This window comes from Euprymna scolopes, chromosome 32 (assembly GCF_053919585.1).
Source record: "Euprymna scolopes isolate OS-2025 chromosome 32, ASM5391958v1, whole genome shotgun sequence".
Taxonomy (NCBI): Eukaryota; Metazoa; Mollusca; class Cephalopoda; order Sepiida; family Sepiolidae; genus Euprymna; species Euprymna scolopes.
This window is the reverse complement of record NC_136513.1, coordinates 74,190,393-74,218,261: the sequence shown is the minus strand read 5'-3', so window position 1 is coordinate 74,218,261 and position 27,869 is coordinate 74,190,393. Positions and strand designations below refer to the sequence as shown.

Sequence of the window (27,869 nt, the reverse complement as noted above, 5' to 3'; positions counted from 1 at the left end):
ATTTTAATATCCATACAAAATATTCGCGTTTACATTTTTCTGGCAAGAAAAATATAAGTTTTCTGGAATTATTTCCAAGTGAAGTATTAAGTTAAAGTTTTAAGATAATGAATGAATACAATAAATGTACTTAACTTTTGCTAAAAAAAAGGACTAATTATCCAAAAATGTGACACTGGTAGGAACGAGACATGTTTATCGTATAAAAAAAAAAAAAAAACTCTGGCAGCAAAATTCAAATATGTATGGAAGGACAAATTAAACATAATTTATTTCTTTATTTAACATTATTCCGGCATTCCGAGCGACTTTTTTTTTTGAGTTGCAAATCCCCTTCCTTCATTTAAAAGTGCATAAAAGTTAATTAAATTCATTAATTATACTACTGACAATTTATTCATTCACAAAAAAAGTTAGCACCATTATTTATTAATATTAATGCAGAATTACAATTGGTTAAGAAAACAATTTATAATTATTGAAAAAATTACACACTAAAAAAATACAAACCTACGTTAAAATTTATCAGAATGTTTATGTGAAATTTAAAGTTGATAAACACAAACAGGCGGGTAGCTGAAGAGAGGAGGAGGGTGGGCAAAACAGACTGGTTTTCTTTTTAAGTCTGTGTATCGTATAATTTTTACCATTTTTTAATTAAATTATTTTTCTATGTTCCTGTTTTTCGATTTAATTTTTTTACTGTATTTTCCAAGATTATATGAACATTATCTTACGCTGCAAGCAATGGAAATATTAGATGTAAAGATTACGTTAAAAATGTAAGCGTTAAAAAAAAGTAGAAATAATATTGGTAGTTCGAGAAATTAATTTTTCTTTGAGTTATATCGATTTCGTTAATACAGACTTCAGGGGTTTTTTTTTTCGTAATGTTCCTGTAAAAATTATTATTTTTTTTATTATTGTTCCTATTTACTATGCCTCCCCATGGGACAGAGTTAGACACCAGAGTTGTTTTTTAATGTGGAGAAAAGGAACAAAAATAAAAATTGTCTCAGTCATGAAGGATTTCTCCTCCACTGACAGAGAACAAGAAATTGAAGTGCAGCATCTGAAGAACAGATACTACACTTTCATCTTGACCTGAAGGCTTTTTATTATTGTTACAAATTACGATGCTTTATTTAAATAAAAAAAGCAAAAATATATTCTTGCATTTTTTATTTACTACTGAAAACCATAACTTTAGTAAAGGTATTTTTTGTTTAAACAAAATAATACATTTTCACTAAGATTTAAATAAAAATAATTAGTTCATTATATTCCGCGATCATTATTTGATAAATACTGAAAATTTCATTAAAATTGGTTAATTTCCTGATTTTTCGTGAATTTTTAAGTAAAGAAAGGGGTCAAAATATTTATACATTTTGAACATGGGCATTCATTTTGCACGTACCTAACAATCAATAAATGTGAATTACGATATAATATTTTATCCCTTTGGGCAATTTTCTATTATCAGACGAGTTTCTCTTTATATTATTGTGAAACAGGTGTATTCAAGAATGTCATTGTTTTCTTCTATTTAACATTGCCCATGAGAAATAAATATGAGAATACAGTATTACCTTTAAAAAAAGGTAGCTCTAGTATCTGAATTGCATTTTGTTTCAACACTGTAAAGCAAAAGAGAGGAATGAGTTAGGCGAAACATACAGAAAGGCAAAAAAAGATAAACATAAAGAGACGACTAGAGAGGGAGAGATAGAAATTTTATTATAAAGATATTACACATAGTTTCACTTCTATTAAAGTTTATATGATCCCGAGCAACGCCGGGTACTTATTTTGTTTTTGTATTTTTTTAGATGAGGATTGATAATCCATATTATTTGGATTATTTGGGCTACTGTTCTCATCTTGAGTATCATTTCAGTTGATGTAATCGCCAACCTTCTTCAGGTGTGTCTTGTCGAACTTGGGAGGAAAAAGGGAATCACTTTACCCTTATTGGATGAAGTAAAAATTATCCACACACACACACACACACACACACACACACACACACACACACACACACACACACACACACACACACACATATGTTTAGAGAAATAAAAGGAACAAACCAAGTTATGTGCTCATCAACGTTTTGTCTTCATTTCGAGAGTTCCTCTGGATGAATGAAATTAAGAAAACAAAATACCAGTACAAATATTTGAAATATATTTTTGATGTAATGAAATGTATGATCCTGTTTCATTTCAGAAACGAAAAAAGTCGTTGGAAATTTAAAAAAAAAAATGAGGTGGAGGCAGAGCGTTGTGAAAGAGAGTAAGATTTTTTTTTTTATATAATGTCATATAGTCATTAATATATTTAAAAAGATATGATGCAATTCATATTCTTTTGGGAACAAATATGTCCGTTATACTTCAAATGAAGTTGTATAGCTGAAATGAAATAAGTGCATTTTTGCTATGTAATTTATTGACTGATTATATGTATTAGTTATTATAGGAGGTGTTTATTATAAGAGCAAGTTTATATTTATTGACTGATTATATGTTTTAGTTATTATAGGAGCAAGTTTATATTTATTGACTTATTATATGTATTAGTTATTATATGAGGTGTTTATTATGGGAGCAAGTTTATATTTATTGACTGATTATATGTATTAGTTATTATATGAGGTGTTTATTATGGGAGCAAGTTTATATTTATTGACTGATTATATGTATTAGTTATTATATGAGGTGTTTATTATGGGAGCAAGTTTATATTTATTGACTGATTATATGTATTAGTTATTATAGGAGGTGTTTATTATGGGAGCAAGTTTATATTTATTGACTGATTATATGTATTAGTTATTATATGAGGTGTTTATTATGGGAGCAAGTTTATATTTATTGACTGATTATATGTATTAGTTATTATAGGAGGTGTTTATTATAGGAGCAAGTTTATATTTATTGACTGATAAAATGCATTAGTTATTATAGGAGGTGTTTATTATAGGAGCAAGTTTATATTTATTGACTGATTATATGTATTAGTTATTATAGGAGGTGTTTATTATAGGAGCAAGTTTATATTTATTGACTGATAAAATGCATTAGTTATTATAGGAGGTGTTTATTATAGGAGCAAGTTTATATTTATTGACTGATTATATGTATTAGTTATTATATGAGGTGTTTATTATGGGAGCAAGTTTATATTTATTGACTGATTATATGTATTAGTTATTATATGAGGTGTTTATTATGGGAGCAAGTTTATATTTATTGACTGATAAAATGTATTAGTTATTATAGGAGGTGTTTATTATAGGAGCAAGTTTATATTTATTGACTGATAAAATGCATTATTTATTATAGGAGGTGTTTATTATAGGAGCAAGTTTATATTTATTGACTGATTATATGTATTAGTTATTATAGGAGGTGTTTATTATAGGAGCAAGTTTATATTTATTGACTGATAAAATGCATTAGTTATTATAGGAGGTGTTTATTATAGGAGCAAGTTTATATTTATTGACTGATTATATGTATTAGTTATTATATGAGGTGTTTATTATGGGAGCAAGTTTATATTTATTGACTGATTATATGTATTAGTTATTATAGGAGGTGTTTATTATGGGAGCAAGTTTATATTTATTGACTGATTATATGTATTAGTTATTATATGAGGTGTTTATTATGGGAGCAAGTTTATATTTATTGACTGATTATATGTATTAGTTATTATAGGAGGTGTTTATTATAGGAGCAAGTTTATATTTATTGACTGATTATATGTATTAGTTATTATAGGAGGTGTTTATTATAGGAGCAAGTTTATATTTATTGACTGATAAAATGCATTAGTTATTATAGGAGGTGTTTATTATAGGAGCAAGTTTATATTTATTGACTGATTATATGTATTAGTTATTATATGAGGTGTTTATTATGGGAGCAAGTTTATATTTATTGACTGATTATATGTATTAGTTATTATAGGAGGTGTTTATTATGGGAGCAAGTTTATATTTATTGACTGATTATATGTATTAGTTATTATATGAGGTGTTTATTATGGGAGCAAGTTTATATTTATTGACTGATTATATGTATTAGTTCTTATAGGAGGTGTTTATTATAGGAGCAAGTTTATATTTATTGACTGATTATATGTATTAGTTATTATAGGAGGTGTTTATTATAGGAGCAAGTTTATATTTATTGACTGATAAAATGCATTAGTTATTATAGGAGGTGTTTATTATAGGAGCAAGTTTATATTTATTGACTGATTATATGTATTAGTTATTATATGAGGTGTTTATTATGGGAGCAAGTTTATATTTATTGACTGATTATATGTATTAGTTATTATAGGAGGTGTTTATTATGGGAGCAAGTTTATATTTATTGACTGATTATATGTATTAGTTATTATATGAGGTGTTTATTATGGGAGCAAGTTTATATTTATTGACTGATAAAATGCATTAGTTATTATAGGAGGTGTTTATTATAGGAGCAAGTTTATATTTATTGACTGATTATATGTATTAGTTATTATAGGAGATCTTTATTATAGGAGCAATTTTATATTTATTGACTGATTATATGTATTAGTTATTATAGGAGGTGTTTATTATAGGAGCAAGTTTATATTTATTGACTGATTATATGTATTAGTTATTATAGAAGGTGTTTATTATAGGAGCAATTTTATATTTATTGACTGATTATATGTATTAGTTATTATGGGAGGTGTTTATTATAGGAGCAATTTTATATTTATTGACTAATTATATGTATTACTTATTATAGGAAGTGTTTATTATAGGAGCAATTTTATATTTATTGACTGATTATATGTATTAGTTATTATAGGAGGTGTTTATTATAGGAGCAATTTTATATTTATTGACTGATTATATGTATTAGTTATTATGGGAGGTGTTTAGTATAGGAGCAAGTTTATATTTATTGACTGATTATATGTGTTAGTTATTATGGGAGGTGTTTATTATAGGAGCAATTTTATATTTATTGACTAATTATATGTATTACTTATTATAGGAAGTGTTTATTATAGGAGCAATTTTATATTTATTGACTGATTATATGTATTAGTTATTATAGGAGGTGTTTATTATAGGAGCAATTTTATATTTATTGACTGATTATATGTATTAGATATTATAGGAGGTGTTTATTATGGGAGCAATTTTATATTTATTGACTGATTATATGCATTAGTTATGATAGGCGGTGTTTATTATAGGAGCAAGTTTATATTTATTGACTGATTTTATGTATTTGTTATTATAGGAGGTGTTTATTATAGGAGCAATTTATATTTATTGACTGATTATATGTTTTAGTTATTATAGGAGGTGTTTATTATAGGAGCAAGTTTATATATATTGACTGGTTATATGTATTAGTTATAAAAGGAGGTGTATATTATAGGAGCAAGTTTATATTTATTGACTGAGTATATATATTAGTTATTATAGGAAGTGTTTATTATAGGAGCAATTTTATATTTATTGACTGATTATATGTATTAGTTATTATAGGAGGTGTTTATTATAGGAGCAAGTTTATATTTATTGACTGATTATATGTATTAGTTATTATAGGAGGTATGTATTATAGGAGCAAGTTTATATTTATTGACTGATTATATTTATAAGTTATTATAGGAGGTGTTTATTATAGGAGCAATTTTATATTTATTGACTGATTATGTGTATTAGTTATTATCGGAGGTGTGTATTATAGGAGCAAGTTTATATATATTGACTGATTATATGTATTAGTTATAATAGGAGGTGTTTATTATAGGAGCAAGTTTATATTTATTGACTGATTATATGTATTAGTTATGATAAGAGGTGTTTATTATATGAGCAATTTTATATTTATTGACTGATTATATGTTTTAGTTATTATAGGAGGTGTTTATTATAGGAGCAAGTTTATATTTATTGACTGATTATTTGTATTAGTTATTATCGGAGGTGTTTATTATAGGAGCAAGTTTATATTTATTGACTGATTATATGTATTAGTTATTATAGGAGGTGTTTATTATAGGAGCAAGTTTATATATATTGACGGATTATATGTATTAGTTATTATAGGAGGTGTTTATTATAGGAGCGATTTTATATTTATTGACTGATTATATGTATTAGTTATTATGGGAGGTGTTTATTATAGGAGCAATTTTATATTTATTGACTAATTATATGTATTAATTATTATAGGAGGTGTTTATTATAGGAGCAATTTTATATTTATTGACTGATTATATGTATTAGTTATTATAGGAAGTGTTTATTATAGGAACAATTATATATTTATTGACTGATTATATGTTTTAGTTATTATAGGAGATGTTTATTATAGGAGCAAGTTTATATTTATTGTCTGATTATATGTGTTAGTTATTATAGGAGGTGTTTATTACAGGAGAAAGTTTATATTTATTGACTGATTATATGTATTAGTTATTATAGGAGGTGTTTATTATGGGAGCAATTTTTTTATTTATTGTCTGATTATATGTATTAGTTATTATAGGAGGTGTTTATTATAGGAGCAATTTTATATTTATTGACTGATTATATGTATTAGTTATTATAGGAGGTGTTTATTGTGGGAGCAAGTTTATATTTATTGACTGATTATATGCATTAGTTATTATAGGAGGTTTTTATTATAGGAGCAAGTTTATATTTATTGACTGATTATATGTTTTAGTTATTATAGGAGGTGTTTATTACAGGAGGAAGTTTATATTTATTGACTGATTATATGTATTAGTTATTATAGGAGGTGTTTATTATGGGAGCAATTTTATATTTATTGACTGATTATATGTATTAGTTATTATAGGAGGTGTTTTTTATAGGAGCAAGTTTATATTTATTGACTGATTATATATATTATTTATGTGAAAACAAAAATAGTTTAAAATTCATACGTGACGTCTCTGCAAAACCTTGTGACGTAGTGGATCAAATACTTGGTAAAATTCACTTGTAAGTTACACTATTCTGGAAGTTAAATTTTCAATCCTCAGTACAGATGACACTCAAAATACAATTGTGAATTACTTAGGATTTCTGCTCTTGCGGATTAAATAAAAAAGGGTCCCATTTGAAATTCCTTGTAGATTCCCGAGTTTGAGAAAATAAACCTCAAGAAAGTCAAAAGTTACATTGATCAAAATGTGAAAATATTAGGTTCGTGCAAAAATAATGTTTTTTGTTGTATATATATCTGATAAAAAACGACATTATTTTTGCATCAACCTAATAACATGCAATATGAGAATATTAGTCCAAATAATCCAAACACTATATTTATTATTTATACCCGTCTTAGGGCGGGTATAGTCCTAGTGAAGTACAAATGACAGTAAAAATCTTTTAATCATCTGTGATGTTTACTTTCAGATACCATTTTTAGTGCCAGGGCTTGACTACATCTTTGATACAATTGTTGAATGCAAGTCAGATAAAGGCATTTCCGATGACATTAAGGTAAGATGTCAGTCTACTCCAGTGGTTGACAATTCTTTCTTTTATGGAACCCAAAGAAAATTCTATATTTCAAGACATTTCTATTTTCTAAAGCCATGATTGTGCAAAGTAAATTCTGCAGACCATGTCAACCATGACATTTCCACAACTTTGCTGAATATAATATTCGTCTTAAAAAACACATTTCATATTATCTTTCCATCTCCCTATTTTCTCTCTCTCTCTCTCTCTCACACACACACACACACACATATATATGAAGAAATAAAAAATTTACGCTTAAAATAAAATTGCATAAATTATATTTTATTCATCCGTCGTATTTAAACAAGGAATGATCTATATATATAAACGGCAAAACGGTCGCGCTCGTTTTTGTATGTCCAGAAAAGGCTTTTTTCACCGGGGTTCTCGGGGTGGGTGGGTTTACTATATTTTAGAACTTTTTATTATACTCCTTAGATTGTAATATCTACGATTTGCGAACGGTCATTGTCTCTACATTTATTCTGAGTGAGTTTTTAAAAAAAAACCTGGTTTCCAGTGTTTGTCTTTTCGTATAAATAAAGCGACACTGAATCGAATCAAATCAGCTTGCTGGCCTTTTTGAAGGCAATCAGCTTTGATCAATGTGGGGAAAACCCTTCATATCAGACAATTGCTATTCATTTGAGAGCTCCCCTTTTTCCGGGGGAGCTTGGTTTCCCCAACATCGTGGGGAAAACAAATAAATGAAACGGCGGAAAGCTGAACTGGCCTTCAGCCAACGTTTGTTTCTGCACTTGCTAGCAAGTCAACTTTTTGATTGATATCGCTAAATTTTAACGCTTTTCACTTCCTATGGCCTCGTAGCGTAGCGGTAAGATGTCATGCTTTCTTTTAATTTCTTTTCTGTTTTTGGATTCGTCATGGGTTCGAGCTTCCCTCCCTACTAACTCATTTTTTTTTTCTTTTACACCTCCAAACACCTGGGCAACGCCGGGTACCCCTGCTAGTAATATTATAATTCCTTGTTTGAATTTCATGAATCAGTAAATATTTTAATTTACTCAATTTTATTATTTTTCTATTTTTGTTATTTCTTAAATTGGGTGTACACAAAAAAGCCTGAAAACTTATTGAAGGAACCTTGTATATATTCTCATTTTCTATTTTCTTCTCCAAATTCTTTTTTCATTCCATATCTTAAACTTTCTAACAGTTGGTGAATACCCATTCGTCTCTGAATAATTGTTTAGTGATATTTCACTATTCAATGAAACATGTGTAAGATGCAATATAATGAAAATTGAAGCATCTGACTAAGAAAAAGATAAAACTGTGTGAGTGTGAGTTGATTCCATCTTTTGGGTTTTGAAATGATATCTAATAATAATTATTCATTTTCACCTACAGACACTAGTGTTTCATGCTTATGTAATCATCAGTGTAGGAGGTGACAATTTCTGCTGGTTGGGAGATTTGAACCCAGCCACAGAGCCACTTTTGATTTTATTTGCTAAGCCTTTACCTCCAAGCCACCAAACAATTGGCACGGGAATGAAGGGAATTACCAACTAATAAACACCAAATTCAGGTGCATACATTAGACAATCCAAAGTGTTTGTACAAGCAGAAGCTGTGAATGTTGCATAAATGCTATTAGCTTATATTCCCCAGACAGTGCCCATCCTTAAGTATTGATAATTATGATAAAATTATATATATCTATGTATCTATAAAAATGAACGTGTCTGTGTGTCTTTTCCTTTGCAATAACTCTATTAATTTTCATTCTAAAGACTCGAATTTTGATTTGCGAAAATCGATGTGATCGGTTTTCCGAAAGAAATTTGGCTGTTAAGGGGTCAAAGTTCAACGATTTGACATTTGAGAACTCTACCAAACTCCTCCCACAATTTGGGGTCTAAACACTTGAAATTTTAGATATAGGTTCCTTGGACATGGATCTAACTTAATAACTCGATTTGAGCCCAAAACAATAAATTTTAAGGGATCATAATAAGGGTCAAAGTTTAAAAAAATTGACTTTTTTTTTTTTTTTGCTCAGCATACACCTCTAAACACCCGGGCAACGCCGGGCACCCATGCTAGTATATATATATATATATATATATATATATATATATATATATATATATATATATAGTTTTTGAATGATATCTAATGACATATATATCTACAACTTTGTCTGTATGTGTGTGTGAGTTCGTTCCTTATAGACTCCAAAACGGCTCGACCGTTATTTTAATTTATCTACCATCGGTAAAGCCATTTATTCCATGTCGTTGCTTAGCAACAATGATAGAACAACGGAAGAATTCAGCTGTGGGTAAGTTTTTTTTTTGCATGACATGGTCTGTAGGTTCAAACTCTGCACATAGATTTCTTCATTTTTTTCTCATAACTGCAAAGAATTTTATAATACTTGAAAATTTACATGTTTTTTTTGTTTTTTTTTACATGATATAGTCTGTAGTTTAAAACCTCGCATGTAAATTTCTTAATGTTTTTTTTTTGTTAATTTGAAAAAAATTTATATAAAATAATTTTATAAAAGAAACAATATTTTGGACTAAGTTAATGCATGGAGGCATGTGTAGCTTCCTCCCGGGTGATTTCACGGATTTCGATGACAATAAAAGTGAAAAATCAGAAAAAGATGACGTTTGTTCAAAGACGTTATTTGGAGGAAAACACAGTAAATATTTGAAAATATGTTATGTGTTTATGATGTGGACATAATGCTTATCTTCAATTTTTTTTTTTTAAATGAAACAAATGTTAAAATTCAAAGTATGTAGTGCGTTTATGAAGTGAAACAAACTTTTTAGTTTTTTTTCCCTAATATTGTTGTTATATAAATTTTTTTCTATATCTTTATCTTCATAAAGTTGGGTATTTTCATATATTTGTATGTACAGATTCACTCCAAAACTAATTAACCGATCATTATAAATTTCAGAACACACCTGCTAGACGCAAGGGGTAGTACTGTTAGTTTAATTTAGTTTTATGTAGAAAATGTGCATGCATGAGCGTCAATACTAGTTCCTCTCGTATGAATTGTGGTGTACAAATTCTACACAATAGGCTGAGTAAAGTGGGCATATTATTATTTTTTCTTTTTTTGTATAAAATTTAATGGATAAATAAATACCAGCATTTCAAAGCTGCTAATGTCGCTTAAAAACAACAACAACAACAACGTTGTGTGTGAGTGTGTATGTACATATATATATATATATATATATATATATATATATATATATATATATATATATATATATACACTAGCTAGTATATATATATCTACTTTACTTTTAATCATTCCTCTTAACTGTGGACCTATATATATATATATATATATATTTAATAATTCCTCTTAACTGTGAACCTATATATATATATGTGTGTATATATATATATATATATATATATATATATATATATATATATATATATACTAGCAGCAAACCCATCTCAGGACGGATATAAGCAACATGCATAGCTTTACTTTTAATTTTTCTTTTTCTATTTTGTGGTAGGGTGCTATTTTTTGCAAAAAAAAAAAAAAGAACAAAAGAAAATATGCTTGATTTACTCTGCGTGTTGTTCTCAAAACGTATAGGGTGGAAAAAAAATTTATTTTTTTATCCCTATGGAAACGTACAGGGACGTTTGAAAGCCTTGGTATTCCTAATCGAAAGTACATTTTGGTTAAAAAATTCATTATATTTGTACCAAAACATGCAATCCATTTTCATAAAGTATCACAAAAATAAAGTGTGACACCAAATGATTTCTATAGACCTTCTCGATGTGGGACAATGTCAATGAAAGTCAATAAACGAAATTCAGAACATGACTCTATTACTTGTTATTCAGTGGTTTTAGTGTTGTAGTCTTTTATTGATTTTTTTTTTCTTTGCAAAGGGCTCGCCATTTATCAAGGCCCGAAGGCCACTTGAGGATAAGGGTTAATGAGTGTACGGGGGTCACCAGAACAGCGTAGTACTCGTTAGTGGTATAATTTGATTATTTAAGGGGATGACTTGACAAAAATTTGCTTACATTACATGACCATATTGTCCTCAGCCAGAAAGTAGTTCCACAGGCAGGCAGTTTTTTTTTTAATAAACTGAATCCAGGGAATGTGCTTTTTATTCCTGCATTACTTGTTTCTCTATTATTTTTTACTTTTCAGTAGAGATAACATGACTTTAATACCTTGAACATGTTAATATATTAACTAAAATATGCACATATCTGTTAAAACGTTTGATAAAATATGCACATATTTTTTAAAACATATGTTTTTGATGTCAAGAATATTACACAGTCTGATCATCAACTTTCAAAAGGTCACTTACATTTAACACTTTCATGAAGTTAAAATCATATTTGGTTGTAGTGCTACCATATTTAGCTGTCTGAAGATGTTGGCTTCCTGACCTGAGGTCCTGAATATGACCTTAAACTATATCCAGTAGTGAGGCTCCAGCTTGCAGGCTTTGGGGAGTGTGGAACCACCCTTTAATTGCCACTGCTCCCAGGTCCACTCTGACCCGGAGTGGTGGTACCTGTTAGGGTCCCAACTATGGGTTGAATAGAAACCGACTTGAAAGCAACAAATATATTCTATTAAAAAAGTTTGGTGTTAGTCCTTTTCTCTTTTCCTTTGCAAAACTTACTTATGATCTACAATACCAAAAACGAGAACAACAATTTAGTTTACTATAAAACAAGCAAACCAAACACTATGAGCAAATATATGAAGATATAAAAAAACAATAAAGCATTAAAAGCTTTTACTAAACTGACTGAATTCTGACTGAAATAACCTGAAAAGGATTGATATGCTGTAAAACAAAACAACCAAACCAAACACTGTGAATAAATATTTGAACATATAGAGAAGTTAAAGCATAAAAAAACTTTTACCAAAATAACTGGATGTGGCTAGGGTTGGATCAAATACAATTGTATTTATATTTCAATTGTATTTAAATACAATTTTAATGTAATTGTATTTTTATTTGTATTTTAACATCACAAGAAAAAGTAATTTGTATTTGTTTTTTGGCATCCAGGAAAATAGTATTTTGTATTTGTATTTATATTTGAGAGAGAGAGAGAGAGAGAGAGAGAGAGAGAGAGAGAGAGAGAGAGAGAGAGAGAGAGGAAACTTTCAGATCTCTAATGATAATAAAATGCAATGAGGACATGATATAGAATGTAATGTAGATGTCAAATTTGGAAGGAAATATTTCGTTTCTTTTTCTTCTTTTTTGCATATTTTCAGATTTCTTTATTACTTTGAAAAAAAAAAGTACTTATATTTGTTTTTGTTTAAATCAGTTATTGTATTTTTATAGACTTAGGAATAAAAGTATTTGTATTTTTAGACTTAGGAATAAAAGTATTTGTATTTGTATTTCTGGTAACTTAAACGAAAGTATTTGTATTTGTATTTCAATTGTTTAAAGTCAGTATTTGATCCAACCCTAGATGTGGCATTAAATAATCTGAAAAGTGTTGATCTGCCATAAAGGAAAACAATCAAACCAAACATATTTTGTTTTCTCGCAGATGTTCTTCTTTGCATGTCTAGTTCCAACGACTGATGCTATGCTGTTAGCTGAAACAAAGGCCATAGTGTACTTCCTTCATTAAATATAATTTAATCAATTAATTCAAGCACCATCTCTTTAACCCTACCAGACCTGAGCTACTGAACCTAATTTACCCCTATGCCTGGCTCCCTTGGGCAAAATTGTGAGAAAAATTTAAACACATTAGTAATTTGTTTTGCTTTTCATCTGCTGCCAGTATTCAGCCTTCGTGTGCCAGTCCTCCCAACAGGTGGAGCCCTCTTTGATGCACAGATACTTTCTGTAGTGAGTGCACCAGAACCTTGTCTCCGCCTTCTTTTGGGGGTTGTTTTTGTATGATACTCCAGGGTGCTGTCTGTTGTATCTCAGGTGTTTCTCCATGCTCACAGCACAGATGTGGTTAGATAAGGTGCCAGGGAGAATTTCAGGGAAGTGGTTGCCTGGCTTCAGGCGCTGAGCATAGGGTTCTTGTTGTCCTCTGCAAACGGCTGTAGAACAGTAGTTTCCTATGAGTTCCGGACAGTTTGAATGTATCTTGTAAAGCACAGAGGTTTTCTGGCAGCTGCTTGTGTAGAAATGTAATAATATAATTATTCAATTAATTCAAAGACCATCTCTTTAACCCTACCAGACCTGAGCTACTGAACCTAATTTACCCCTGTGCCTGGCTCCCTTGGGCAAAATTGTGAGAAAAATTTAAACACATTAGTAATTTGTTTTGCTTTTCATCTACTGGCGGTATTCAGCTTTCGTGTGCTCATAGGAATTGTAGTAAGCCCACATGAAGAGGTGTCGGGGCCAGTGGTAGTGACATCATGAACGGTGAAGCTGGTCATTCTTGTTGCAATCGCTCATGTACTTGTTGTAGTCCAAGGTAAGCTGTGGAATGCTCACTTCAAATCGAGGCTAAGCAGCGATTGGGTTGCTATTTTTAGCTCCCTGACAACACAAAAACACGTGGCCGGAAAAATACCGGTTCAGCAGTAACTCAGTATATAGCATTTTCGGAAATTACTAGTATATCGATAATTCTGTCTGGTAGGTTTAAAAATGAATGATTTATTCATTATCAGCTGCACTTGATCGTCCAGTTACTGAAAGGTCTAAACTGATGGAAGAGGAAACAGAAAGAGAGTAAATTATTTTAAATTCATTGCTTATCACAGTTTTGTTAGAACCATATATGACACAATCACATTGATACCGGCTCCTGTTAGATCACACGCTAAGCAACATTAACCTTTGTCAGTATCAGATGGGTGAACATTTATGAATACTTCCAAGGATGGAATACTGCTGGCGTATCTGGGCAGGGGCTGCTAAAAACAGCCTATCCTGCCTTGACAGAGTACAAAATAGACTTTGTGGCTTAGTGGGGATGCCCTTTTCTCTTCCCTGCAACCTCTCTCCCAGAGTAGAGACGTTGCGAGCCTATTCTTGTTTTATCGTTATTTCCATGGCAGGTGCTCGTCTGAACTCCAATCTCTGGTCTCCCCTCACCAATCTTTCACGAAAAACACCCGTCTAGCTGAATCCACTGTCAAAAATTTTCCCCACTCTTTATCTGTGCCTAAATCAAAACATAGATTCCATGAACAAAGTTTCTTTCTTAGAACTGCACGCCTGTGGAACTTTGTTCCGTCTGCCTGCTTCCCATCTGACTACAACCTGGATGTCTTCAAGTCCAACGTAAACAAATTCCTAATGAACTACCACCTCAAGTGAACACTTCAATAAATCTCCACACTAACATACTGTACTTGCAATAACTCTTATCCCTGAGTGGCTTCCGGGCCTTGATAAGTGGTGACCACCGTGTAAAAAAAAAAAAAAAAATACTAGGCACTGGATGTCATCTCCCATAACTGGGATATACATGCGATTGAGGAGCGCATTTGAATGTCGTATTCCTTAGAAACTTTATCAGTTGAATTCAACACGTATTACTGAATGCATTGTTAGATCATCTTTGAAATGCACGTTGTCAATTCAGTCAGTCCAGAAAATGGCACCCACCACTGTCTCTGTTACATGTCTGACGTCATCTGCCTATTTTTTATGAACCGTAAGATGAAAAAAGGTAAAGCATAAGGATTCTCAGACGTTGTAGAAATGTTGAAAGTTGCAAGTAAAACAGGCATTGATATGATTACAGACTTGAAAAATCTCTATTATTATATAAAAGGAACTTTGTGTGTGTGTGTGTGTATGTGAGCGTGCGTGCGCATGCATGTGAGTTTGTTCCCTATGGACTCCAAAACAGCTGGGCCGATTTTTATGAAATTTCACACAAACGTACTTTATGCATCTGGCAGTGTTCTTAGATAGGTTTTGTATCAGAATGTCTTCAATAAGAATTGATAATAAAAAAATCCGATGAAAGAAGGAACAGCCACTTTTTGACCAAAGTTAACACCTTATACAGCCTAACATCCCAAGTGCATTTGAGAAGTTTTATTACCACACAAGCAGAAAGACCCAGCATATAAAATCAACAGTAGGTTCTTTGATATGAAAGGAGTATGTCTGAAATGAATTTTTCTGTTTAAAGCACAATTGAACCATAATACTTTTTAATTTTAAACATAAATTCAAGCCATTATCACCGCACAAGCAGAAAGGCAAGGCATATAAAATCAAGAGTAAGTCTTTGATATGACATGGGTGCATTTGAAATAAGCCTGAAGAGTCCTAGAGTGGATGAAACACGGAATATTCAGTGTAGCTTAATCGCCATATATATTTTATAACTAACTATATATATATATATATATATATATATATATATATATATATATATATATATATATATACAAGACTACCCGTGACATCTTGGGTAAGTATGTTATATTAGCTATGGAATTAATATATGAGCGTGAGACGTAAATAGTTTTTTTGTGACATAACAGAAACATTACTATGAAAGTATATTAAAATGAAGAGATAATATAGATAGATTTCTATGAATGGTTCTGTTTATAATTGTTTATTTTTGAAAAACAAAAAAACAAAACTTACAGCCATTGAATTATAAGTGGTTTGCCATACTTATAGGTAAATGTGCACTAAACAGATACCATAATACTTCAAGTTAAATTCAAATTTTGATATATCTCTTTTAAATGAAATTGTTAGTTGAAAGCACAGAATAGTTAAAAAAACACTCTCTCCCCATGTTAAAAATGGCTTTTTAAATAGAAAGTGGAAATAAAATGTAATTTTTGTGCATTTATTTAAAACAAATATTCATGACCCATTGGGTCAAATATTTAATTTATATGTTAATAATAAGGTCAATAAAACTAATTAACACAATGCGGAAATGAACAATGTAAAAACAATGCAGAAAGTATTAACAATTGTTTATTTGGATAATTCAAACGCGAAAAAAAAACCCAATTGGGACGCTGAAAATGTACACAGTAAAACAATATGTTTTATTGTTGCATTGATTATTTATTTGTAACGCAATTAAAAAAATATATTTTCGGGGTTATTTATTTATGTTGGTAGTGTAGAAGAAAATGTATGAATGTTTTTTAAGAAAGGTGTATTAAAAAATGTAGAATAAATTAAAAAAAGGAAGACGGTGGGCAAATCGCCGTTGTAAAATGCGCTTATGGTTGTCAACGGGTTAAAGTAGATTTATTTGTAAGAAAATTGCGTTAAAATAACTTAAATGTAATACGGAAATGAACGATGTAAAAAATAAGCAGAAAGTAATAAAAATTATATACGCATGCGGAATGTAGTCTTTTATTTCCATAACCTTTTAGATTGTGGTATTGGTAACCTTAAGTTGGAAGAGTTTAAAATCTATCCTTAAAAAAGGTTTTATTTTAAAGATTTTTAAGTGGTCTTAAATTTTTGATCAGCTGTGTATATTTTGTGTGTGTATATATATATATATATATATATATATATATATATTGTTGTGTATATATATATATATATGTGTGTGTAAATTAGTGTTGGGACGATTAATCGGGAATCGGAAAAATCAAAACTTTTTGGAGTATCGGAATTGGGAAAACTTTTGCATATTTTCCAATTCTGAAAACGATTATCTTTTTTTATTTAATTTTTAATAAAATCTTCCACTGTTGGTAGTATTAATAAAATAATAAATATTTACTAATCTTAAACTACTAGTGAAGCTAAAATCTATAAATCACCGCCACCAGTGTGTTTGTATATTTGAAAAATATTTGCACATTTAACATGTGTTTTTACAGTAATCTGGAAAAAATAACCATTTTATGGTTAAATATTTAGAGATTTATAAAGAATCAGTATTGGGAATTTGGTACGGAATTGGTAATTGTATCGGAATCGGGAAAAAATATTGGAATTATCCCATCTCTAATTTATGCTCCTACAAATTTTTTTTTTGTTTTGCCTATTGATATTCATGTTAAAAACCCTTTTTTCTATTTATTTAAAAAGAAAATACAACTTTGTTATGTATGGGTCGTGGATTTGAATTCACTAGCAAAACATCTAGCTAATTTGCATATTCTTTTAAACATTCGTTTTAATTAATTCCCTATTAGTTTTTTCGGTTTTCATATGGGATTATAACCTTTAGTTAACTATTACGTGTAATTATATTCATGCAGATATTCTATTTGATTTATATTTACATAATATCTGCGTAAAAATTTTATAGTAAACACAAAACTCCTTCCATATATATTTATGTATATGCATATATTTTTGTTTTAAAAGTTTTGCCTACCAAACTCCTCCTAGAGTTTATAGTCTACAGACATGAAACTTCATATATAAGGTATTTGAACCCATGCAAAACTTTATATTTGGGTTTTAGCCCGGGAAAATCGGTACAAATTTGTGTGAAAATTAAAAACAAATAAAATTTGCCAGGTGAAGGTCGAACGCCGGCATTACGAATATGCATGCATAATATAATAGCTATTGATTCATATTTTAATTTTCAGCCTTGCAGCAAACATGTCGTCATAGCTCAGGCAGAGGAAAAAATAAATTGTAAGCTAAACGTTTGGGTTTCAATTCTCGGTGGTGGCACACAAATTATTTTTGTAAAAACTTTTAAAATCATTACAATATATTGGGTCCAATATAATATAATCATAAATACAAAATCTGCATTCATCAAAATATCATATTCAAGTGTAAGCGTATTTTAGGACCAGGCAATGCCAGACGCCCTGTTAGTGTGTATATATATATATATATATATATATATATATATTCCATTTTCTGCCTTCACTATAACATAAGGTCTATACTCAATTTATATTAAATGTTGAGATAGTTTTTAGCTATACACATCATCCAAAATGGTCTTTTCAGGGTTAGGGATCATGCCACAGTTTCATGAAAGGATAACTTCCTATCCTCTTCTGCCCCCCGCCTCCTCCTCAACATGCCCACTTGTTATGGTTTTTCCTCTGCTCTTTCCATATGCACATGCATCAAACACATGGGAGTTGTGACCCCCAGGTTGAGTAATCCATTTCCATTTCAGTTTTTCTGTTTATATTGGATACTGACATCTCTCTGCGTGTTACTGGAAAAAGTTTAAAATATGTATGCCAAAATCTGCACCAATTTTTCTCATTCTGCTATAATGAATAATAATAATAATAATAATAATAATAATAATAATAATAATAATAATAATAATAATAATAATGCGGATGATAATAATAATACTGATGATGAAAATAATATTTGTGAGAACCCTCATTTTATATTTTTATGTTTCAGGTCTTGGTCTTTCGAGAAGGTCAATCATGTCCCCTGCTGACCGCCATCATCAATATGCCAGTGAGTGAAATGGTGATGGATGGATGAACGAACCAGAATCCGTCTCATTAAAATCGTGCCGTGTATTCACTACACATTTCAGAGAAGAAACTACTTTTCTATGCGAGAATATGGAAAAGTTGTTTACAATTGTCCACAATTTATAGCTATTATGCTTCTTAAGGTTAACCATGTTTTTTTTACATCTATAAGCTTAACATTTCTTGTAATAATAATAATAACGGATTAATACAGTAAAGATACATAAATACCACAAAGGCATATGTAAATTAGATGACAAAATAAGAACTCTCTATACTTGTCTGAAAGAATATATTGAAGGTGTTTTCAATATTATTTGAGATATCAAAAAAGTATTTCTTTAAAAAAAGATGGAAATTTATTTCAATATCTTCTGTTCAATATTCATTTTTTTCTCATCGCAGATATACATATATATCTCTTCCCTGCAACCTCTTTCCCACAGAAGAGACATTGCGAGCCTGTCTCTGCTCTAACAGTATTTTCATGGCAAGTGCTCGATTGAACTCCAATCTATGATTCCCCATTGCCAAACTTTCACAAAGAACACTCGACTAGCAACAATCACTATTTACTATTTCTCTTACTCTCTATCTGTGCCCAAATCTAAATGCAAATTCCATGAACAAAGCTTCTTTCCCAGAACTGCCTGCTTGTGGAACACTGTTCTGCTGGCCTGCTTCCTGGCTGAATACAACATGGTAGCCTTCAAATCCGATCTAAACAAGTTCTTGTTGAACTATTCCCATAAATAATCAAATTCTACACAATTTACACCATTAACGATAATTACACTACCACCTTATATTCATTAACTCTTATCCTTGATTGTCCTTCAGGCCTTGATAAGTGGTGACTCCCAAGTAAAAAAAAAATACCACAAGAACTATATTTGTACTTGACAACTGGAATATATATTTAAAAAAATGAAATGTGAAAACTATTTTACATAAAAATCTATAAATACCAAAGAAAATGCTAGGACCCTTCTAATGGAAAGGTATGCAAATTTCTTCCAAATTTACAAAGTGTTTAATCTTTTCTAAAGAATTTTTTTTCAAACTTAAACAAATTAGAATTCATTATAAATACAAGAAAAATAAATAAGATAAAATATTAAAAATAAAATTAATTAATAATATTGAGTATCAACACTATTTCTATATTATATATTATAATATTATAGATTTAAAACAAATAAATTAATTTCCAATTTCTGCAGCATTTGCTCATTTTACAAGAGTGATAATATGCACATTGGAAAGTTAAATACATGTTTGACGAAGGTGTATTTCCCGAAATATTACAATATGGATCCTCCACCTGACCATAGTGACTGAAGTAAAAATACATGCAATATATATATTGCATTAATAAAGTTGAATGTGCATTCCACCAGCATTGAATAGCTTATTCCATCATTAATATCTTAATTTGCTTCAGTTTTATTTTATTTTAAATATCTTACATTTGGGTATTTTACAAGATGCTCTGAAAAATATTGTTTTCAAAATGTCTGGACCTAGGGGAATATACCTCTCTCAGTTGAATATATTAGAGAAAATAAACGATTGATAGGTTCCATTTTGAATAATTTCATTGTTTATGCATATTCTTTATATATTAGCTTAGTTTATTATTACTCTCTTTGCGAGATTAAGCCGCAACTACCTTATCTGACTTTCTTTCTCGAATACCAGCCTTTAGGATATCGTTGGAACTGTAATCATAAATATCATAATTATATATATATATATATATATATATATATATATATATATATATATATATGTATGTCATATATATATATATATTGTATATCAGGTCATGTCATATGCTACTGGTACCATGTAAACCAGTACTACCTGCCTCATGGTCGGGTCACCAGTGACTAAACTGGTTCCCCCACCAGACTTGTTTGGTGAGGAGGGTAGCTAGTCTCCCTGAAGGATTATAAACAAGACTTTCCAAAGGGCGAATGAACCCTTTTTCGGGGTCAACGGCCAACTAGCACCGTGTGTGTATGTATGTTTGTGTTGAGGTGGAGAGGGCTCCCGTAAGCTGTGGTGAAGCCAACCTTTCTATGAGAAGCAAATCTATGATTTAAAAAACCATAAAGCGGAGACCAGTACTCGCATTAAGCTGGTCTGCAGTTTAACTTGTTGCTGGCTATCTTGCTCTTGCTTGTTGTTGGATCTCAACCGAGAGAGAGACTTAGCTGTCGTACAAAGCTAGGACTCTGTAACATCATCTGTGTATAGATACTCCCTCAGGCATTTGTCTATTAAAATGGTCCTGTGGCGATGGAAGTCATGTTTGGGCTCATGGACTTTTAAGTGTCTGAGAGAGTGACACTCGTCTGACAAGACGTTGCAATCATCATATATATATATGATAAGGAGAACGGCAAGAATAGCATTCTTTGAAACCCCACAGAATAAGGATTTTCATAATTGATTTTTGGAGTATTCAGTCAAACAATAAATTTAATTGTAAATTTTAACTTATAGTTTTAATTTCTTTTCTCTTTCATATATATATATATATATATATATATATATATATATTGTTATGCATCGGAATATGCTGGGAACGGCGAGAGACCAATGGCCACAACAATAGAAAAAAATAAGACAAAAAAAATGACGAAAAGAGGTAAATGTGAGGGGATGGAATATCTTGTCTCAGGACACTGATAAAATATGTACAGGACAGCAGGACTCATGAAATAACAAGACAAACGCAAAATGAAATTTTATAAATTTTATTTAAGGACTAACATTAGCTAAAGAATAGGGGGTTGAGAAAATAAAATAATAAAAAAAAACATATAGAATAAAATAGCAAAAAAAATGAAGGACCTTTTGGGAAGGGAATTCTGTTCTCTTCTTATCTAATTAATCGAGTCGAGTAGAAAACATCGTCCGTATTTTATGAAGCAAAGAAAATGTCCATTTCATCAAGTTCAATATTCAGCATGGATGGATGAGGGTAAAGGAGAGAGAGAGAGAGAGAGAAAATAGCAAAATGGTAGCTTACTGTTCGCTGACTTTATTCTGTACGCGCGTTTGGTATATTGTCTTGTTTTGTTCGTTTCTTATTTTGCCCATAATTCTTCTTCCATGTTGCTGTTACATAAGTATCATCCACAGAAAATTCTTGTAGTTTCCTTCGTTGATGAGAGCCATGCAGCATGCGTCTAGCTCCGTCGCTGGTCGGACCCCAAAGCGGAAGAAGGCTCCAAAAGATCTGTTTCCTGTTCCTCCACTGCGCATGGCAGAGGAGAGGCGAAGGGTCTTATCCCGGGCGTGTTTACTGCGTTGTCAGCAAAGGGGAATTGTCGCTGTAGTTATTTATAGTTGGGGCTGACCGACCCTTTCTGTTCATGCCTACTCCTTCTCTCTCTCTCTGTACTTCCTCACCCTCTTTATCTCCGTATTTCCCTACTCTCCCTTCTCTCTATATATCTTGTTATTCCCTCACTTTCAACCTTCCTCGCTGATAAGTTACAAAATGAAACAAGTGTAAAATAACAAATACGGATGCGTGCTCGACTTTTAAATATTCTATAAAAACTTTAAACTTTCCCTATAATTATATAACAATATATATATATATATATATATATATATATATATAAATAAACTACTTTCATTATTTTAAACCATGATAGAAACCCTATACTCCTTTTTACACTACACTTCATATAGTACTTAGAATTCAACATCAAAAATTTATTTATTTTGTTCCTTATGATTCCCTCACTACATGTCACATCCCCATTATGTTACCTTGCATTTTCTCTACTCTTCTGATGAGAAGCATTAGGCTTGGAAATACTATAGTATAATGAGTCCTCTTTATCCCCCAAATAAATGTATGTATATCCTTAATAAATAAATGACTCATTCTGTATTTTCCAATATATAGTGTTTGTGAATTCATTTTCCACTCTTATTGTCTCCTATATAAGCTCCATTGAAATTTGTTGAGCTTTATATTATAGAATTGAATTTACTCTATTCTTCTATCTACCCTTGTTATATATATATATATATATATATATATATATATATATATATATATCTTAACTGTAGTTTCTGAACGTATATACCGTTCATTGGATAAAACAGGAGAGGGTAGAGCGGAGGCCCTCGATATATCTAAGGCTTTTGACAGGGTATGGCACGATGGTCTTCTAAGGAAAATTAGATCATATGGAATCACTGGAAGAAGTCATAATGTAATTAAATCCTTCTTAAGTAATAGAAAAATCAAAGTTGTCCTCGACGGTCGTACATCCAAACAATATGACATAAATGCGGGAGTACCTCAGGGGTCTATCCTTGGACCTCTATTATTCCTGATATTCATAAACGACCTCCCTGATAAAATTGTTTCGGAGATGGGTATATTTGCCGATGATACCACTCTCTATAACAGATATGAGGGGAAAACAACTGAACACATATCCAAGGAAATGGCAGAAACACTAGAGGATGACCTCCAATCCGTAGTGGAATGGGGACAAAAATGGTTGGTCACATTCAATGCTGCTAAGACTAAGCTTGTTTCCTTCAATAACTACAAGAAACCTTCTCTACCACCAATAGCAATGGCCAAGAACACATTACCTGAAAGTACTTCTTTTAAACTCCTCGGCCTAATGTTTACAGGGAATATGAACTGGAATAGATACATTGACAGCATTGCCAAGGCTGCTGCAAGGAAGGTTGGCTCCCTCTACCGTGCTAGAAAACTACTTACGCCTGACAGTATCCTATACCTCTATAAGGCAACCATTCGCCCATGTATGGAGTACTGTTGTCACATCTGGGCTGGTGCATCTGCTTCTTGTCTCTCGCTCCTGGACAGGGTTCAAAAGAGAGTCGCCAACCTGATAGGTCCTGAACTGTCATCTAGGCTTCAGCCTCTATCCCATCGATGAGATGTTGCATCCCTCTGCCTGTTCTACAAATACTTCAATGGTGAATGCTCTGACGAACTGCAAACGCTTGTACCTCCCCGACGTAACTACCCCCGACAAACCCGACAAGCTACTAAGTCTCATCCCTTTACAGTAGAGATCCCTAGGTGCAAGAAAGCTTTTTACTCCAATAGTTTCTTCCCCAGAACTGCGGGTCTTTGGAACTCTCTTCCGGGATTCTGCTTTCCCAACTGCAACGATTCAAGTGTAATGTCAACAAACATCTTTCTACTCATCTCCCTTCATAATGACCCCACTAATTAAGTCCCTGATAGTAGCCCCCTGCTTCAAAGTGGCACTGTGCCTTGTTTGGGGTGAAAATTGAATAAAAATATAAATATATATATATATATATATATATATATATATATGAGGGACGCTCCAAAAGTAATGCCTCTTATTTTTATTCCATCTGAATAGGTCAGAGGGGATTGCAAATTGCATTGTTATTATGACTGAACTTATGCATTCATGACTTGAAAGTTTCATCTCTCTGTTGCAGATATTGACAGTGCGAGACTCTAAGAAAGCAACCCATCATGGACGGGCGTCAGAAGCAGAGATGCATCATTGAATATCTCAATCCAGAAAAAATTAAACAAATCAACATTCATCGGCACCTGATGCAGTTGATGTCAGCACAGTTGGGAGATGAGTTCATCAATTTCAGAGTGGCAACAGATATATGAGTAATAAAGTGCGCTTGAACTTCTACGACTTAGACACCAAAAGAGGCTGACAAAAGTGCACCGAGAATGGTGGTGTCTATGTAGAAAAATAAATTTTGGAGCACAAAAGGGTCACTCGTATAATGGTACACTACCGTCTTCATAGCTCTTCAACCTTTTAATTTTTGAGTTTTGAGTTATTGTTATATCCTTACTTTAAATAAGAATACAGCAAGAAACACGGGGTTATGGGTGAAAGACAAAAGGGTTCATTTACAAGGGAATACAGGTGACATAAGAGTTACTCGACATCTTGTCTTATTCTCTTCCTGTCTTTTTTCCTTCTCTCTCAGTCACGTGAGAGGGTATAGTTCATTTTATCTATGAAGGGATGTTAGGTCATTCCATTACATCAGTTATATATATTCCAAGTAGAAAGATATACAAAATTTAAGAATAATTGAATTTCAACCAAGGTCGTTGATAGTGCTCAACCAAAGAGAGCAAATTATATTTGTTATTATTCTTTGTGTAAATACAGTGATATCTTGCTACGATGTGCAGACCGTTTCAAACATATTTGATTTCATCAGGCAAGAAGAATTAAAATACAAAAATTAAAAAGGTTCAAGACCATTTTCAAATTTTGAGGAGAAAAAATATGCCATGACCGGCGTGAAGCAAAGTTAAAGTTCTTAAGAATGATAATATATATATGTGTGTGTGTGTGTGTGTGTGTGTGTGTGTAATTCACGTCCCCTGGCTCCCAGACGTGGAGACAATTTCTTTTGATCATGTCACTAGCAAACCTCACTCTCGACTGTGTTGTCTCTCAAATAAAACCTCTCTCCCTCTCAATGACATCATCACCACATGATCATCATTTGATCTTTGTTTATTGTTACTTATCAAATTCCTTTTCCCCATGGGAACTATTTTAATGTAAATATTTTCTCAATTTAAATTTTACTTAGATAACGTTCTTTCTGTTATTGAAAGTTCTACTAAATTATACACCATGAGCTGGTTACCCGGTATTTTCCGGGAGCCATTAACACACACACACACACACACACACACACACACACACACACACACACACACACACACACACACACATATATATTATTAGCAGGGAGACATAGTTCAAAAAATGTTATTCTACATTGCACTCGATTGTTTCTTTTATAAAATTATTTTATATAAACTTCTTTACAGTTAATGAAAATAAAAACATTAAAAAATTTAAGTGTGGAATTTGAAACTACAAACCATGTCATGCAAAAACAAAAACAAAAAAAAAAACACATAAATTTTCAAGTCTTATGAAATTCTTTGCACTTAATAAAAAAAATAAGAAATTTACATATGGAGTTTGTACCTGCAGACCAAGTCATGCAAAAAAAAACAAAAAACAAAAAAAAACACGCTATCAACTTACCCACAGTAGAATTTTCATGGCCCATTGTTCTATCATTGTTGCTAAACGATGACTTGGAAAAAAATGGCTTTACAGAGTATAGATGAATTAAAATAACGGTTTCAATTGTCGATTATCTGTAATTATCAGGGGTATTCTGAGATAAAACTTAACTAAGATCACTCCCAGACTTATACATAAAGTTCTGTAAATTTTAAAGAAAATATGTTCAGCCACTTTGGAGTCTATAAGAAACAAACTCACAAACACACACAAAATTGTATATATATATATATATATATATATATATATATATATATATATGATTATTTAATTTAATCATATAAATTAATATATGAAAGTATAAATTTATGCATAAACTTTAAGTATTTACTTAAATAATGCTCAATACATAGGTAGAGCTAGGTAGTAAGTTATAAAATATATATGGCACTTAAGCTACACAGAATATTCTGCGTTTCATCCAGCCTGATGAATCCTAGTGTGGATGAAACACGCAATATTCTGTGTAGCTGAAGTGTCATATATATTTTATAACTTACTAATATATATATATATATATATATATATATATATATATATATATATATATATAAATATATTAGTATATATTAGTATACACCTCCCATCAAAGATGACACGAATAAAAAAAAGTTATGCTTCCTCAATGTTTGTACTACTATTCATATAAAATCTTAAAACTATGTCCGTAATTTAATTTTTCATATATAACTTATTATCATGTCTAATGACCTAAAGGACAGAAAAACATCCACTATTCATTTTTGATTTTGCATAGAAGATTTCATTTTAAATTCCTTTTAGGCTGTAGGTGTTTGTTTGATTCAATATTTGTTATATTGCTCCCTCTTTACGACCTAATATGGTTTCATCTGAGAACAAGGGTCTATAAAAAGACATGTTTTATTACTCACTATTGTGTGACAGGACAGATTTATATTTATTTACATACAAATAAAATAAATGCACATTGGTCTTTATTATAGGGTGAACGATATATGCTCTATCACCTGAAACTTTTCATTTTTTTTGGACACTTTGGCTGGATTCAACTGAGGATAAAATGCTGGTCTCAATTAGTGAACACTAATCAGTAAGCCAAATGGATCGTTTAATCTGGTACTTTTGGTTTAAATTAAATTTTATTTTTGCTTATTTTATGTGTATGACTGAAAATAGCTGGCTAAATTATCTGCCAGCTTCAACAGAAGAGCTGGTTTCTAAAAGGAACCCAACATGCAGTTAATTAGTTTAATATTAAAACGTCGATGGAATGGAAAGATTTCTTTTGTACGTGAAGCGGCCTCTAGGTACATTTTTTATTCAATGACTTTTTACAATGTACTCATGACAATAAAAAAAAAAATTGAAATGCGAACATTTATAGTTGAGTTATTTTTGCATAGAGCTTTTCTATAATTCTTGAAATTAATATATTATTTGTTGTTAAGAAAATTTTGGCTGCTTTTCTTGGACCCAGCATGCTGTCAATGAGTGCAATATTAAAACCTCAATGGAATAGAAAAACTTCTTTTGTACATGAGGTGACCTTTAGGTACGAGGTGTTTTAAATAAGTTTCCAAACTGTTTTTGTATAGGCACTTAAAATTGCCGTAGACTCTTGAAAATTCAGTATGTTATTGCTATACATCTTAGGAGATGACTTACCAATTTTTATGATTTCAGGTTCAAATGAACAGCTACAGTAGGAATTGGAATACACCCTACTAAAGCCTGATTATCAAAGCTAGTGAATTTCAAAAATGCAATTTGGTCA

At 31.0% G+C, this 27,869-nt stretch overlaps 1 protein-coding gene across 1 annotated transcript in view; it reads left to right on the top strand.

Moving 5' to 3' along the window:
* LOC145256438 (BBSome complex member BBS1-like) overlaps positions 1-19,727 on the top strand; it is a 156,095-nt gene extending 136,368 nt beyond the window's left edge. Inside the window, exons 14-15 of the mRNA XM_080115343.1 lie at positions 7,442-7,528; positions 18,895-19,727. Coding sequence (XP_079971469.1) covers positions 7,442-7,528; positions 18,895-18,981 — 174 coding nt within the window. The 3' untranslated portion in view covers positions 18,982-19,727. The remainder of the gene's footprint in view (positions 1-7,441; positions 7,529-18,894) is intronic.
* The last annotated feature ends 8,142 nt before the right edge of the window (positions 19,728-27,869 follow it).